Source organism: Furipterus horrens, unplaced genomic scaffold (genome assembly GCF_987537825.1).
Source record: "Furipterus horrens unplaced genomic scaffold, mFurHor1.1.pri manual_scaffold_7, whole genome shotgun sequence".
In the NCBI taxonomy this organism is placed as follows: domain Eukaryota; kingdom Metazoa; phylum Chordata; class Mammalia; order Chiroptera; family Furipteridae; genus Furipterus; species Furipterus horrens.
Genome location: NW_028327177.1, coordinates 2,534,344 through 2,551,495, shown reverse-complemented (window position 1 = coordinate 2,551,495; position 17,152 = coordinate 2,534,344). Strand labels below are relative to the sequence as shown.

General features: G+C 58.7%; 1 protein-coding gene across 1 annotated transcript in view; it reads right to left on the bottom strand.

The window, feature by feature from the left end:
• The window catches only part of COL22A1 (collagen type XXII alpha 1 chain), a 154,735-nt gene extending 137,897 nt beyond the window's left edge, over nucleotides 1–16,838 (bottom strand). The window contains exons 1-3 of the mRNA XM_090283112.1: nucleotides 16,675–16,838; nucleotides 16,452–16,555; nucleotides 12,710–13,276 (exon numbers count right to left, since the gene is read on the bottom strand). Of these exons, the coding sequence (XP_090139238.1) occupies nucleotides 12,710–13,276; nucleotides 16,452–16,555; nucleotides 16,675–16,838 (835 nt within the window). The remainder of the gene's footprint in view (nucleotides 1–12,709; nucleotides 13,277–16,451; nucleotides 16,556–16,674) is intronic.
• Between the last annotated feature and the right edge of the window lie 314 nt (nucleotides 16,839–17,152).

Genomic DNA, 17,152 nt, shown 5'->3' with positions numbered 1-17,152 from the left:
CGCTTGTGCCCACTCCCATGCAGCCAGGACCGGGAACCCAGGGTGGACGGACGGCACACACACCAGCCTGCCCTCTGCTGGCACCAACCCCAAACAGGCCCCCGTCCTGTCTCATAAGAGCCAGTGATGGAAAGCGACAAACTATTGCTAGAAAGAAATGTCCCCTGCGGACGGCTGCGAGCCCCAGATCCCCAGGTCCACGAGATCAGGGCCACGTGTCCTCTGTCCTATGAGGAGCTGGCACACCTCAGGTGTGCCAACTTCTGTTTGGAGCCTCAGAGGCAAAGGACACAGTGACGAGAGAGGCCCTGCCAAGGCCGTCCCACCTCTCCAAGCCCCGGCATGGGCCCGCTTGCGGGTGGAAACTGAGGCTGAGACGGGACCCGCGGGGACGGTGCTCTGCAGGCCTCCCCTGGACCAGGCCCGCTTCTCCTTCGGTGCCTGCGTCCCGGCCCAGAAATAGGTGTAGATGTCTGTGGGGCTTTGTATTCCCCCCAGAGGTCACCCTGAAGATTAACTGGGGGAGTGGCTGGGAAGTCGTGGGCTCAACACCTGGCATCTGATACACGCTCCTGTATTCATTCAGCCAGCACCCACTCGCCAAGTGCCCGGCCCACACGTCCTGGCGTCAGGAACAAAATGCAAACACCCAGGACAGGTGGCCCTGTCCTCTGAGTGTCCACGTGCCAAAGACAAGACAGAAAGCAAAGGAAGGGACAGAGAGGGAGCCACAAGCTGGTCATCACGTGATCGGGGCAGTGGGTGAGACTCGTGGGCCGTGTGGTCCCTGGGTGTGGATGCCAAGACACACATCAGCTACGCTGGTCCAGGCAGACCTCTTGGCTGAGCGGCACTGGAGCAGAGAGCTAACAGGGGCGTGGACCAGCCAGGGCAAGAGAAAACAGGCAGAAGCGTCCTTCGGAGGAAGGGGCTGGCCCTGGGGCCTGGGAGGGAAGCACCCCTGCAGCTCAAAGGGAATGAGTGGGGAGAAGGGAGGGTGGCAGATGCTGGGTCCGGTCAGCCTCTTCTTAGCCCCAGGCAGAGTCCGGAATTCAGGGCAACAAGGAGAGAGCAAGCCAGGGAAAAGGCAGTGGTCCTTACTGCGTGGCTTCAAAAGTCCCAGGTCCCTTGGACCTCCTTCCCCTCCAGGGGGACGTCTTTGGACCGAGCACCAGTAGGTGTCACCAGAGACTGCGAGGACCTCCTCTCCGACCGGCCCCTGGCTGCTGACCGCGAAGTTGCTGGTTAGCGCCCAGACAGCGTCTCCAGTCTTGGGAGCGGCCGAGATTGTCCAGAAACACACAAAGAGAGAGAGAGGAGTCCCCAGACTAGGTCCCTGGGCTCCGACATGAAAATGCTGGGGGATGAAGGGTAAATGGCAAAGGAGGGGAGGCTGGCGAGGCCCAGAGGTCCAACGGAGGGCACAGTTCCGGCAGCAGGGAGCGTCGGACACGTGGCATCCTGCACACATGTCACAAGAACAGGGCCGCGTGCACCACGGGATTGGACATTGGTGCACAGGTCCCGGGTGCCCGGAGTGGCGGCAAGCCGCCCGAGTGGGAGCGTCCATGGGCGGGTGGCCAGGCCAGCGGCCACCAGAGCCGGACCCCTCCCCCACTGCCTGTCTCTGGGAGGCTGTAATTCCCCGTCCACGTCGCCTCGAGCAGCGATCCTGAGGGCTCTCCAGGTAAGCACACCTGCTCCCAGCGCTTCCAAAGACGTCTGACCAAGTCTCCCTCTCCCTCTCTGATGAGGTTTTAAATTCTCTTCACCAAGAAAATTAGAAAGACGCTCATGACTCGACTTCCAACGTGGGGTTCCACAAGCGGGTATGTGGACTGATTGTCACCTGGTTCATCTTGAAACCAACAAGCGCGTTATTCCAGGGGACTCAGGGGTGCCAGGAATTGCTCCCCATGTGTCCATGTCAGGAGGAGGACAGGGAGAGGCTCGGCCAGTACTGAATCTCTTACACGGAGCCCATCATGTACTATTACCTCCACCAACTCCAAGCGTGACTTTCAGGAGAGAGAACAGAGGCTCACGAGACTAAGTGACTGGTCCCCAAGAGACAGCACCCATATTCTGGGACCCGGGGTCTGTCTGATTCCGGTACCTCCCACCTCGCCTTACAGCAGCTGGCTGTGTGGACGGCCAAGGGGGCGGTGTGAGACCCGCGCGGGGTTCATGGTCCATCTGCTGAAGAAGGGGTCTGGGAACCCTCAAGAAGCCGTTCAATGAGCAGAAGCTGGGAGACTGTCACATGAGAGGGGCAGGGGACCAGGGGATGACATCAGAGCCAGGGCTGGGTGGGCCGGAGGTCAGGTACCCTCAGGACTGTCGGATGCTCGTGTTCCGGTGGGAAGGTACCCTCTTCAGGCTGCTGGCCTCCCGAGGGGGTGCAGGAGCCGGACACGGGCCCTTGTGTCCTGAGCGCCCGCCCTCCGCTGGGACAGGATTGTAGACTGGATGCTAAAAAGGCCACAGGAACAGAACAGGCCAAAGCCCCTGCCCTCCTGAAGCCCACACTCCAGCGGGTCTCCTTTAGTTCTCCCAGTGGCCCTCGGGGGTCGCATCAGTCCCAGTCTGCAGGTTCCAGTGGGTGCGACGAGCCCCAAGCACGCGCCCAGAGCTGGAACGTTCTTTTCTCCTCCAGATGCAGCAAGTGCAGGGTTTGACGCGTTCTGAAGCCGACGAGGGCCGAGGTGTGTGACTGCAGAGGCTCCAAGCGGCTGCATGGCCGGCCCACGGTCCCTCTGGTAGGAAGCGGCCGGGGTGGGATCACGCCCGGGTCTGGTTGAAACCCACCGCCCCCATGGCCTGCCCTGCGTGCCCTCGGGTCTGGCAGGTGGAATAGAGCATGACGGAGTTCGGCCGTGAGGGAATAAATGAGGGCCCTTCTTTCTGGAATTAATGTTCTGACAACGCGAAGTCAGACTTCGGGATCAGGACAAAGCCCGAATGACCCCCAGTCCAGCCCCCTCGTTTACAGACAAGGGATCTGATGTCACAAAGGGAAGGTGCCTCATGGTGCAGTCCCCACCAGGCCGGGCCTCAAGGGTCCCCCGCAGCAGGGCCAGGGAACCCGTGACCTTGTGTGCTCCTCCCCCAGTGTGGCTGTGTTTCCCAGGTGCACTGGTCCCGGGACGAGGACTGAGTCTCCTACTGGCAAGCTTCCCCCCAAAATTTGGCCTCTGTCCCCGTGCAAACCCTCTGATCCAAGTTTACTGCCTGGGTGGTAATTCCATCAGCTCGGTGGGAACACACAGCTCCTGAAGCTTCATCCCCACGGCCTCTGTTCTGTGTGCTCCGTCCTGGGGGTGCACTTGTGTTCAAACACCGTCCAGAGGCTGCATGCTCAGTTCTGCACCAGTACCCACCCTTCTATCCACCCTCACATCCTAGCAGGGATTAGTGAAGAGAAAGCCCACGAGGAGGCAAATTCAGTCCCGAAGCCACCCGATCTCACAGCGGCCCTCCTTTTCCTCCCGTCCATTCTCACCATGGGACCCGGGATGCTGAACCATCACATGAACCCAGTCTGCCATCTGTCACCCGCAAACCCTGCGCTTCAGAGGGTCGGCGGGGCGGGGGCACCCTGGGACCTCAGCGAGAGGTGCAGGGTCCTAGCTGAGAGGTCCGTGGGTCAGACCCACAGGCAAGGGACAGAACCGCCCTTCCTCCCGCGTGGATTCTGCAACAGTGGCGTGGCAGAGTTCAGAGGTGTCACTGGGACCTGGGGAGGGCGGATAAGACAGGTCACCCAGCCCTCTGGGGAGGGCATATTCTGCTGTCCACGTGGAGGAGAGAAGGGAAGAAATCGTGTGGAGAAGGCCCGGGTGCTGGGGCAGCACTTGCCCTAAGTCACGCTGTGGCGGGCCAAGCCACCTCCTCAGCCTCAGAAAAACAGGACCGACTGAAAAAGCCCCACATACCTCCCTTGGGGGTCCTTCCTGCCTCCTGCTTAGTCAGTCTGTGGTTCTCAGGGAGATGGACAAACAAGATAAAGTGCTATTTACTTTTCTAGTCGGCCACATTCTCTCCATTAGCATGCGGCCTGGGACCAGCCCTATCTGTGTCCAGGCTCGGGGTCATGTCCCCAGAATCAGAACACCCATGACGAGGCCGGCCCCGAGGACAGGACGGCCAGAGCCCCCAGGAGAGGGCAGAGGTTGGGCTCAACACGCCTTATAGGAGCGGACAGCGGGGCCCAAGCCGCTGGACAGAGGGGGGCCTGGTCAGCCCCGTCCTCATCTGCTCCCCTGTCCCCGAGGACTGGTGGAGGTAGGCTCCTGGACTTGCCCCTGACTGCATTCCTGCGGGGACTTTGGTGGGGCTGCTGGGAATCGCAGCCAGAGGCGAATGAGAAACAGCTGGGCATCCTCCTGCTTCCCCAGAACAAACAGCTAGTAAAGGCAGGGCTGGAGCTGGACAAGGGCTGAGGGCTGGGGGAGGGGAGGGGGCACACACTTGTTGGGCAGGGGCACAGCCCAGGAGTGCCGCTTTTATCCAGAGCATCGTCTACCGGGCCCGCTCCTAAAAACCGCCATCTGCCCCTTCTCTGAGGAGCTGCAGCCAAAGGGGACAGCCTGGGCCGGCCCGAGGAGGGAGGGGTCACCAGCACTGTGCCCCTCTATGGCTGCGGATCCCCTGCCTGCAGCCTGGCTCCGTGGCGCTGACGGGTCCCCACACCTGGAGAGTGAAGCTCCCGGGGGTCAGACCCTCCCCTTCAGCTGCAAGCGGCTCCCCCTCCTTCTCCTTCTAGCTGACTGGGAGACAGCTGCCCACTCTTTCCAGGCTCCGTGTCCCCATGAGAGCTTTGCCGGGTGCTGGATTATGAGTTCAGGTCTCCATCCACATCTCCTGGCATCCAGCTAATGCCTCCACCCAGCCCACACTCCAGCTCACGGCGCTCTGCCTTGCTCTCCTGGCTGGTGGTGTAAGGCATCACATGTATGTCCCCTCTGTGGCAGGGCCAGGCTGAGGCCACTGAGGGCCCAGGGCCCACCATGACAGTGCAGGACCCCGAGAGCGAGCACCTCCTAAAACTGGGTGCCTTGTGGTCTTGCCCTCACCCCACCTCACTTCTCTGGGTCTCCAGCTCCTTCTCTGAACTTTCTACACACTTGACCTCGAAACCACTTAAAACACACTGAGTTCAAAACAAGGACACACTTTCTCCAGCCACCCACTGTCCCCTCAGGCTCCCCCACTCCCATGAGTCACTCTCAAAGGTGCCCAGGAATGAGCTTTGAATCCTTTCCCCTTGGCCACACCCCTGCGCTCTTCCGCCAGACACAACCCCCTGGGACCTTCCCTCCACCTCCACGCCTGGGCCCGGCCTTCTCTCTTCACACCCCGGTGCGTTTGGTCTTCACTGGGGCGGGCATACCCATTTTGCAGGTGAGGAAACCAAGCACCGAGGTTAAGTAAGCAGAGACGCTCGATGACAAGCCCAGGACTTCAAACCCAGTCCGTCAGCCTAAACCTCCCCGCGATGAACTGGGATATAAGTGGCTGGGACTCCGGAGTCAGATGAAGGGAAGAAAATAAAAGCCATCTCCAGCCCAGAATCCTGGCGTCCTCACTACCACTTCACTGGCCGGGAGGGGCAGCTGGGAGGGGGTCACGGGTGCAGCTTAAACTTGCATCTCAGCTCAGGGTGCCCTCGCACGTGTGCCGGAGACCCCCGTGGTGCGAGGCCAAGGCAACAGAGGTGTAAAGAGAAGGGGGCTGGGCCGGGGTGTGACTCCCGGGCACAGTGTCCCTGCATGCCATTGAAAGGGGCCCCGGGTTCCAAGCACAGGCCCGCCCCCCAGGTCAGGATAATGAGCACCGTCCCTGGGACACCTTCCACTCTTCACCTGCAACTTGTAAACGCAAAGCGGTGGCAGACAGGCCCCTCGTCCTCTGCCCAGGCCTCCCACGGGTCAGGGCCGCCTGAGTGTGGAGCAGGGCCCGGCCTGGCGCGCTCAGTTCAGGGGAGCAGAGCAGTGAAGGGAGGGGTTCAGCTCCGAGTCCCGGCTTCGTGTAGCCCCCGCATCCCGCCCACGGCCCTGCTCTGTAGCAGCCCAACCGGAGCACAAGGCGGGATCTGGGGGCCTGCGGCAGAAGGAGGCTGCGGGTGAGCAGATGCGGGGGGCTTCCAGAGCGCCCCCCGCCAGGGCGCACCGCCTGCTGCCTGCCAGGCTCCCTCAGGGGAGCCGCAGAGCACGGCCAGCGCAGCCTCCCCGGCCCACTCCTCCTCACGCCCGCTTGGTACACTGATGCAAACAAGAATCTTTACTAAAACCAAACACAACACTCTGCCTGTGTGTCTGTCACAGCGGCTGCCCAGACTGGCTGGTCAGATTTCCAGAAAATGCACAGACAGACACTCTAGACGCACTGCTGGTTACAAAGCCGTATTTTTCTAAGCAGGTGCGTGTAGGCCCCTCTGGTGGGAGGGGCAGCAGGAAGGGGCTGCACACCCTGGTCTCGGTTCATAAGCACACGTGTGCGTGTGTGTGGGCATGCATGCATCGGAGGGTGTGCACATGTGGGCATGTGTGAGTGCGCTGGTGTCCCGGTGCAGTTGAGCACATACATGTCTGCTCGTGTGAATGCGCCTGTGTGCGTGTTTGTGTGTGTGTCTGGGTGCGGGCACCCTCAAAGAAACCAGAGGCTCTCACTAAAGGCACAAAGGCTGATAGTTCTGCAGTCAGCATGTCACCCGGAGAGCACACGGCTTTGACAGCCGCGTTCCTGCAGCCTTGCAGGGAGCATGAGGTTAAACCAGAAACAGTCATTTCTTGGAAAGCCCCTGAATACTATGTAACCTCAGAGTCCCACTCACCCCGAAAAGTGGGAGACAAGTTCAGTGGGGACATGAGAGACACGCAGAAGCCCTCCGTGTACGCAATTACCCGGAGGCCTGTTCAAAGACAAGCATTGGTTTGTACACACGTAGGTTGTCTGTGTGTACGTACGCAAGGACCAATGTAGTGGCGGCCGCTACATTTTGTCCCTTATCAACTCAGAACTGAAGCCACCATGTGAAATACACGATCAAATATCCGTGAGCTGGAACGCTTAGCCTGTCACTGTCCCAGCAGTGGTGACTGAGGGTCGGGCTGGGGAGAACTCAGGATGCAAGGACACCTGCTCCTTACAGTCAAGTGGGACACGCTCGTCAGAGAGTGAGATGGGCCACCTTCCCTGGCCCAACAGCGGCTGCAGGCAGAGCCGTGGGGTTCTGACACATGGCTCACGGAATCTTAGGTGCAGACAGGGGTCAGGCAGGGACACACACCTAAGGGGTCCCTGGGGTCGGCTCCAGTTTGGGGCCTGGCTGGCCAAAGCCTTCTGTGGTGTAAACAAATTAAAAATAACTTGGGTGGTTTTTAGTGTTTCATCAGTTTCAGTCATTTTCTAATAAAGTTTCTCAATGTCTAATCAGAATTAAGTAGCCCAATTACTATTCCTAGGGTGACCTTGACCGTGACAAATTCTGCCAGGAGGAACTCCCAGTGACCTATAGGGACAGGGTGGGGCCCTGGCCTGAACTGCTTCTTGAGGCCGACACAGTCCCAGGGGCCAAGCCACAGACATCCACGTGGCGGCTCCAAACCCACAGCTGGTGCTGCCACCAAGTCCTCCGGGCCTGGACGTCCCCAGTGCTGTGACTGGGCAGGTCCCCTCGTGGGCACGTACATGTTCCCAGATGTTGTGTGTGCATGTGGTGCATGTTGTGTGTGTGGTTACGTGTATGTGTGGTGTGTATGTGTGTGGTGTGTGTGGTGCATGTTATGTGTGTGTGTGGTTATATGTGTGTGGTGTGTGTGTGTGGTGCATGTTATGTGTGTGTGTGGTTATATGTGTGTGGTGTGTGTGTGTGGTGCATGTTATGTGTGTGTGTGGTTATATGTGTGTGGTGTGTGTGTGTGGTGCATGTTATGTGTGTGTGTGGTTATATGTGTGTGGTGTGTGTGTGTGTGTGTCCCGAGCTTACTGTTGAGTCTCGGGGCCAGGCAGAGGGACATGAGGACAGAGACGGGAGTGTGGTCAGGAAAAACACAGTGTGCCCCCTGGGATGGGGACAGTGACAGAGCAGGGCTGTGCCCTCTTTGACGACTACAAGAGTCAGGTTTAGAGGAACTCTGGGTCCAAAGAAATTCCCAGGCTGGACATGCTACCCGGACCTGCCAACAGCAGCCCCCAAAGCCCTTCCCTTGGGCATGACCGCGGGGTCTCCCAGGGAGCAGGTGACCGCGGGGACTTGAGGTGGACACTGCTTCTGTCTGAGGAAGACAGCAGCTGGCCCCTGGCGCAGCCTCCTCCCAGCGTGGGATCGTGGGAGAGCTCAGCTACGGAGCTCAGGCGCCGTTTCTGCCTCCTGAAATGGAGAAGCCAGTACTGCTGGCCCTCGCTCTCAGCTCTGCCCTCCAGCAGGTGGGGTCCACGCCTGCCCCAGGCCCCGGGGCTTTTGCTGTCACCTCTACCTGGAACTCTGGGCCACATGCCTCGGCACGGACGTCTGGGTCATGTCATTCTGCGCTCAACTCAATTTCCTCTTCCCAAAGAGGCCTTCCTGCCTTCCCCTGGCCTGAGACACTATCTCACGGCCCTGCCTTCTTTTCTTCAAAGAACTTATCACTACTGGGAATCACCTTTCCCGTTGGTTTTTTTATTACGTCTGCCTTCCTTTCTTGGAAACATCACCCTAAAAGCAGGAACCTTAAAACGCCCACTGCTGTGAGATGACACCTGTCAGGCCTATAATTAAGTTCTGTTATTTACCAAACGTGTTTCCCTCTGTAAAGAAGGTATAAAACAAACGTTCAAGAGACCCCGGCCACCCCCTCGTTCGGCAGGGGAAGTGCTGATCCCTGGCCACAGTGAGAGGCTGGGGAGACACGCTCAATGAATGTCTGCGCCCACCCCCCGGCCAACATCTCTGCTCGTTACGGCTGACTCTGCGAGGGGGACTGAGCCGACCTACAGGGAACTGAGACTGGGGCTGGCACAGATCCAAATGCAGAACTGGGGTGCAGACACCCGCAGGTTCCAGTGAGAACTGTAGGAGAGCGATAAATTGACCTGCCCCCACTCCAATGAAGGCACAGTCTCTGTCTGTGTCGTTCTGTCTGTCTGTCTCTCTCTCTCTCCCTCCCCCTGTCAGGATAGGAACTATAATACCCGGTGGTCACCGCTCTGAGCAGAACAGCAGTGCAGCTGGTCATGACCGCGCCAACGAGAGAGCCACAGAGGGCGGCCACGTGTCGTGGGACAAAGCTCCGGAAGCGCGGAGAGGCCCCTTCTTGGCCCCAATCCACGCTCACATCTCAGCCAACTGTCCAAGAGCTAAAAGACAGGACCCAGGAACGTGTCACTTGCCCAGGGGAGAGGGGAAACAGGACCACCGCTGTGACCTCAAAATAGAAGGAGGTGGAGGCCCCCACGGTGGCGGCTGGCGTGCCACAGGCTCACTCTCGGCGACCCAATAAGCTATATAAAGTTGTCCTGTGGCCACGGCAGAGCCCGGGGTGGAGAAAGCTCTTAATTACAGCCAGTACTCTGGGGCTGGGCCCATCTGAGACATCCGCCCCACACGCTGCAGGAAGCCAGGCTGAGATTGTGTCCCCTGGGAACCTCGTCAGGCCACAGAGAGGCAGGACGCCATGCCGGGACTCCGAGCTGCTTCCTGGGATGAGCCCAAGGCCAGGCGGACCGGGAGCCACGCCCCAGAGCAGAGCCTAGGGGAGGCCACTGCAAGGGACCCCAGGGTGCGAAGCCAGAAACCCATCTCTAATGACACCGGCTGTTAGCTGCTGTGGCTGATGTTATTCTACTCACAAGCTGGCAGATGAGTTTTAGTTATAACACAGGGATAGTGATTTCTTCAAGTACCACGGGCTTCATGAATTCATTCAGCAAACAGCCATGGGTGACGGTGGAGGAACCAGGCCCGTGGGAGGCACTGGTAGGCTCGCCAACTAGATCTGGGGCAGGGGGACAGAAGGATGGCTACGGAGGACTCACGCCAGGCAGGGGGTTCCGAACGGAATGCGGGTTGAACGCCAGGTGCTCTGGGACCCTGGGAGGGCCGTTCAGCTCCCTACATCTCATCACCACCAACAACAGAACAGGGGCCCCTGGATGATGTTCGGGGGGCTGGGGGAGACATCAGTGTCACAGTGGAGTGAAGACGCTTCCTAGATGTCCTAACGCGCTGACAGGGACTTACTGAGGACCTGGGTCAGACAGCACAGGGGAAATTCCCAGTTCTGTTCCTTGCCGGCGGGGCCGCCTTGGGGGCTGGCTGTAATTTCCTCACTGATCAATCACTAATAATCACAGTGCGAACGCCACTACAGCGTGTGCACATGTGAACCCTGGTGACGGCCGGAAGCACAGGGTGACGCACACGTGCTGGGAAAAGTAAGTCAGTAGAACTGCTACGCCAGGTGCAGCTCGGACTTCAGGGGCGGGCATGCAGCTGGAATTTGAACGGAGGTCCCCAGGAACCTGGGCTGCCCGAGGGCTGGGGGCTGCCGCTTCCCCGGCAGACACGGCCCTTGATTTCCTTCAAACAATACAGAGGCAGCACCTCCTACAAACCAAGTTCTGCTCCCACCTTGGGGCCCCACAAGGCACAGACGGGGCCCAGGGGTCATTCCTGAGCGGAAGAGGGACAGCCCTGGGCAGATAAAGCCCAGGAAGCCCCTATTCACAGTACAGTAGCTCCTATTGGGCCGGTGAAGTCCCCCACGAGTCTCTTCTGTGTGCCGAGGGATCTCTGGCTGTTTGGGGTTTCTGACACTTCCTGATTCAATCCTACTCCGTGCTTAGTCAGCTGTTTCATTTTATGGGGCCGCGTTTCCACCCGCAGCAGTGGTGAGGGGAGTTGTTCCACCCGTCACCGGAACAGAGCAGGCCCGTGTCATCCTGCAGCTGTATTTACCCAAACGGATTCCCTCTGGACGGCTCCAACCTCACATCTCTTCAGAGACTTGGGGGAGGCCGGCTGGAGCGGCTTGTGAGCCTCTCGGATGGGACCTTGGTGGGCATGGGCCGGGCTGGGCGTCCATTTCCCCTTCCGTTGGTTATGCGCCACCCACCCCCAAATTTCCTGCACGGATCAAACCCCTTTCCTTGAGGGAGTGGGCTGCTATCTAACTCAAGTCCCACGTGCTAGACAGGGTCCCTTGCTTCAGGCCCCACCCTGGACACCCGTCCCCACGCCTGGGCTGCAGTGATGGCTGCGGGGCCACAGGCCCTCCCTCGCGTCAGACTCGGTCCAGGCTGCTGAGTCCCAGTGCCCCATCCCGGGTCTGAAGACGCACGCCGCTCTGAGGTTCGCCGACTGCTGTCTTGCGTGGGCAGCCCCACTTTGCCCTCTGGTGTCCCCTGTTTCCTCCCCGACCCAATCCAAGCACTGGGACGCTGGCTGCAGGTGGGCCCCTTTGCTGACCACTCTTTGACAGAGTGAGGCCTATAGGAGGCACCAAGCAGCCAGAGAGGAGGGGAGAGAACGCAGGGCGTCTTTCGTGCCGAGACAAGGGACACCCTGGCGGCAGCGGCTGTGCCTTCGCTTCTTCCCAAGGCCCAGACCCAGCACGAGGCCGCACGCAGGCAGAGCCCCAGTAAGTGTGTGTGAACCACTGGAGTGCAAGCGAACCAACACGGGGAAAAGTCACAGAGTGCTGAAGAAACCAAGGGTGCCCTGTCTCAGACTGTCACCCGATTGCAAGCCAGGCCCAGCCCTGTGGCCGGGAGTCACGCGCAGCTGCCCCGTCCCCCCGCCCCTCCTCCACTGCCCCGGCCCCAAGGCTCCCCTGCCCCTGCTGGGATGGAACCCTCTGGGCTTCCCCCACCTGAGTGTCTCAGGCCCTGGAAGCAGCCAGATGGAGGGAGGCTGACACTGCGCCCTGGAGTGGCCGTCACCCAGCACTGGTCTGACAGTGGGTGACTTCCAAGACAGAAATACCGCCCTATGGAGGCCGAGAGAGGCAGGCCCACCCGTGAGAAACCCACTTCAATCGGCCTGTCCTAGGAAAGGGCTGGCCTCAGCGTGACCCTGCTAGAAGCCACAGTCCCAGGGGTCGTGAGTTTGCTGCCTGCCCTCCATCCCTCTCCCTCTGCCCTGCCCCCAGGCACAGCCCACTTTCAGACGAGAGCTGGGAGACCTGCGGCTGTCTCACAGGGCACCAGGCCAAAAGCCTTGGCCTCTGGGACAGCAACCCCCGACGGCCATGTCAAAGGGGCTGACTCAGGGTCTCCGGGCCAGTCCCCAAACCTGTTTCTGCACCCATGTTCTCACATGACCTCTCATCAGCAAGGGGAGCCCTATCACCCCCGCCGGGTGCAGAGAGGCTCCCACAAGCCCTCCGCGGGTACCAGCTCTGACTGCAGCGTTGAACCTGTCTCCTGGCACCCCAGTGTGGGGGTGGGGCTAGAACCCAGCTCCTGTAACTTCCTTGCTGCTTCTGCAGCTCTGGGAGTGGGAGGACCGGCCGCGGCCCTGGTGACAAGCATGTGTCGTGTATCAGTGCAGCTGGGCTTCTTGTATTACAAAGTCCAGGAACGGTGGACTCGGCCCACCGCGGTCACCCCCAGGAGGGGGCTGAGGCCTCCCTTGACCTGGCGACAGGGCCCTGGACCGCTGGCCCCACGCACGCCCGCATCCCGCCATGCCCGCCCACCGCGCCCCCGCAGCGTGCAGACTCACTCTCGCACAGGCGACGCCGCAGCTTGCCCCTGATCCTGTCGATGGCGTCGAAGTCGGACACGTGGAAGACGTGGGCGGACTTGGGCTCCGAGGCGATCTCCTCCAGCTCCTCCTTCAGTGCCTCCCCGACGCCCACCGCAAAGATGCGGATGCCCGCCCGGTGGGCCGCGGCCGCCGCCTCCAGCACCAGGTCCTGGCTGCGGCCGTCGGTCAGCAGGATGGCCACCTGCTTGAAGGCGCGGTCTCCGGGGCGGCCGCCTGCCAGCGGGGAGAAGCTGTGGCGAGTGATGTAGCGCAGGGCGTCCCCCGTGTTGGTGTGACCGCCCTGGTAGGCCAGGGACCGCGCGGCCGCCTTGACCGCCTCCCTGGAGTTGAAGTGGCCCAGCTCGAAGGCGGTGGTGGGCTGGTCACTGTAGTGCACGACCCCCACGCGGGTGTGGTCGGGGCCCACTTCGAAGGTGTCCACCAGGTTGGCCACCCACTGCTGGACCTTCTCGAAGTCTTCCTTGCCCACACTGGAGGAGGTGTCCAGCAGGAACACCAGGTCATAGTGGACACTTTTGCAGCCTGCAAGGGCGAGAGAGAGGGTCAGGGGGGTCCCTGGGCGGTGGGAAGAGCGCTGTCCTTGGGAGACCTGGCGGTGTGGTCACTGGTCCACACCACCTGCCACAGACACCCACCCACTCTGGCTCCCACTGGCTGGGGGCCTTGCCCAGCTGCCTTAAAGCTCGAGCCTCATGTCCTAACTGTCACCTGATGATGAGTGTCCCCAAGGTTGCAGTGAGTTCAGCTGACAATGTATAATCTTACACGAAAGTGATTAACATTCGTGAAACAAAAGTGTCAATCTCTTTACGTGGTGACAAGTGACTTCATTATTTTTTAAGCCTGCCACAAAAAAGAAAAAAATGCATGAAAAGAAAAAAATGCATGCCTGTTTCAGAAAAGTCAGAAAAGGCAATCAAAAACTGTTTGAAATGCTCATATTCCCGTCTACACAGAGATAAGCATTGTTAGCCACGGTGCATACACTTGATCATTTTCCATTTATTCCCATATAGTTATTGATGGGAGTGGGATTGTACCAGACATCCTGACGGATAAGCTGTTTTCCCTGCAATGTGCTGGGAACCCGTTTTCAGTGTGATAATGCTGGTTTCCATGGCTACAGAGAGTCCACTGCAAGGATGAACATAATTTATTTAGCCAGTGCTCTCTTGTTGGATATTAAAACAGTTTACTGTACTTCACTATTAGAAAGCATATGAAATATATTGCATTCATATATTTTAAATACAAATTTGCATTCTATAAGGCTTTATAAAATATGCTTATATTTTATAATAACCATACGAATACAAATTTTATATTACCTATACAATGCTTTTGATTAAACCAAAAACAGCATTATACAATTTATCTCTGGTCTTCACAGCAGGGAGAGCAGAGAGCTGGCTCACCCCCATTTTGCAATTAGAGAATATGAGGAAAACTGTTTTCTAAACTACAAAGTGCTGCACCAGCATACAAGGGAACTATCCAGAAACCCCATTCTTGACTCTTCCAGAATCTGGGGCTTGGTCATGTCAAGAGCAGCAGCTGACCTGGCCCTTGGGAACACCGGCACAAACGCGTGGCCAGTAAAACCAAAATACAAACAGACGCACACACAAAAAAAAACCCGTTTTGTTAAGCTATCAAGATTGGCAACGGTCCCAAAGACCGAGGCAGCAGTGGGACGGTGAGGAGCGTGCATCTGCCCCCCAGACCCGTGGCTGTGGGGGTTGTCACACCACTCACAGGGCCTTAAAAGCCTCGTAAATCTTTTGATCCACCACTTCCAAATCTAGTGACTTAGGCTCAGAAAATAATCAGAGAAACAGACGGGGGAAAAGGATGTGTGAGGACATTCATGGCAGCATTGCCAAGCGGCAACCTGGAGACAAGCTACGCGCTCCGCCGTATGGTACCACCCAGGTGAAAGCCACCTGTGTTCACACAGCGGAACGCCAGGCAGTCATGACTGGAATGGCTGGAAAGGCATCCTTATTGACAACATGGATACACGTTTCCAACACATTGTCAGGTGTGAAAAGCTGTGTGTCTATGTGTAGGATTGTGTATGCATGCCTGAGAGAACCTGCAAAAAGAAACGAGGCTTACCTCTGGCAAGCAGAACCATGAGTGAATTTCATTATTTTGTATGGCTAATTGTATATTTATAAGCAATGAATGAAGTTCAAAAGCCAGAATAACAGTAAAGCTATACACACACACACACACAAACACACACTCAAACACACAGGTACTTCCCGGTCCCAGCCTGAACCAGGGCCACTCTTGATATTTCCACACCTGTCCTTCCCTCTTGTTCTACAATCCAAGCTACCATCTGCCTGTTGGGAGCTGAGGTTAATCTCTGTCTTCCCAGGGTTGGTCCCTAACAGGATTAGAGCTTCTGGGGTGTGTTTGCCCAGATGTGTGGGCTCAGAGGTCATTCCTGGGGAGGTTTTCTCCTTGACACAAAAGGTCATCCTTTTTGTCTTTGGGACAATGATGTCCCAGGTCTGCTCAGGATAATTGCTGCCGTGGGCCAGGGAGGGCCCGGCCTGTGGGCTGTAATCCTTGAGCAAATTTGTTGTAATGCTGCAGAAAGCTCATTTGTTCAAAAGGCCTCACCAAAGCGCCCTTGGGAGCTCTCCATTTTCTCCTGGCACCCAGGCAGCAGGCTGGATTGCAGGCACGAGAGAGTTAAGTGTGATGTCTGAGGAAGGGACCTGACCCTGCGGTGGTGGTGCCGTGGCTTCTGGCCTCTGCTCCGCCACAGGGAAAGACCATGTGATCCCGGACAGGTGACCGTTTTCCGCGAGCCTGATTTCCTACCCTACGAAATGAGGGCTTGGAGAAGCCGGTCCTCGGCCTTCCCACTCCTGAGAAGGGTAACCCCGTGTATCAACCGTACACTGGGGGTCGTCTCAGCACACACAAATCCACGTGACACCTGAAACCCAGGATACTCAGGGTCATCCAGCGAGCCAGGCTTTGAGAGGCTCAGGCCAAGTGAAATACTCAGAAGACTGTAACAACGATGCAGAAACGCAGGTCTTCGGGGGTCTGGTTTGTGCTCTGTGTGTTTTGCCCTCTTGCAGGCTCAGTAGAAACGGCGGGGCCTCTAACCGCGTTCCCCCAGCCTCACCTGCCCGAGGCTTCGGACTATCTACACCTGGGTGCCTCCTCTGCAAAATGGGCGTGGTGCTTTTCGTGGGGCGGAGCTTAACGTGGGGTGGAGCCTCGCGTGGGGCGGAGCTTTAAGGGCAGCGATCTAGTGGCAAGTGCCCAGTGCTCCTGCCAGTCCTGCGTGTCTCCGCAGCGACGGTGCCTTCCTCCGGGAGGCCCTTGGACAGGTGAGCTGAGCCCCCTGTCAGGCCAGGGCTCCCCGGCCCGCCCGGGTTTTTCCTACTTCCCCCGTCTCCTGCACACCGGCCCTGGCCGGCTCTTCTGGCTGGGCCCAGGGCGCCCATTTGCCCTGGAATGGCCCCAAAGCCTTCCCAGGACAGTGCCCTAACCCCTACCTGCTGCCCCCAAACTCGACGGGCACTTGAGAGGGACAAGCTCACAACACATTCTGGGACTGACTCTAGACGGGTTCAGACGGCTCCTTCTTAAGCGCTCACTCACACACGCGCGCACGTGCACACGCGCGCACATACGGCCCGCCCGGCAGGGGCTGCGACAGCCCCACCTGCGCGCTGCGCCTGGCAGCCGCGGGGTCCGCTCCACAGCAGCAGCATCCACACGAGGCAAGTGGCGGTGTCCCCTCGCCGACGGGCCGTGGCTCCCTTGTGCCTGGGGACAAGCATTTCTCGGCCAGGAAGAGACACCGTTAGGCTCTACTGGAGCATTTCCTGTGTGAAGAAAGGCACAGTTAGAGGGGGCCCTGGAGCCGAGAAGCGGCGAGATCCAACCTCTGGGCCCCGGGTGGGACGAGCGCCCCCAGACCCCGCCTGCCGTCCTGCCTTCGCTCATCAGCCTGACGCTTCTCACTGGCAGCCGTGGGGGCCTGCACGGACCCCACCTGTCCCTCATTCACACTGGCAAGCGTGCGTGCCGAGGCCCTGCCGGGCGCCATCCTGCCTGGCTGCCTAAGGGGATACCTGTGGCGGCAGCACCGTGGTTTTGATCATATTTCCTACTTTTGAATATTTCATAGGCTCTTTTATTAGTTTAATATGTCACAGGAGGACATCTTTGCACCTGCCTTTGCGTGTATTATTTTCTTAGGGCAGACCTGTGGGAAATACTTAGGATGCCATATGAGTTTGGAAAGGATCCTGATAGGAATTGTCCAACTGCCTTGCAATACCCTGGCTGCTGTGGCTCAGTGGATTGCGCTCTGGCCTGTGAACTGAAAGGTTGCAGGTTCGAGCCCCAGGGCACAGGCCT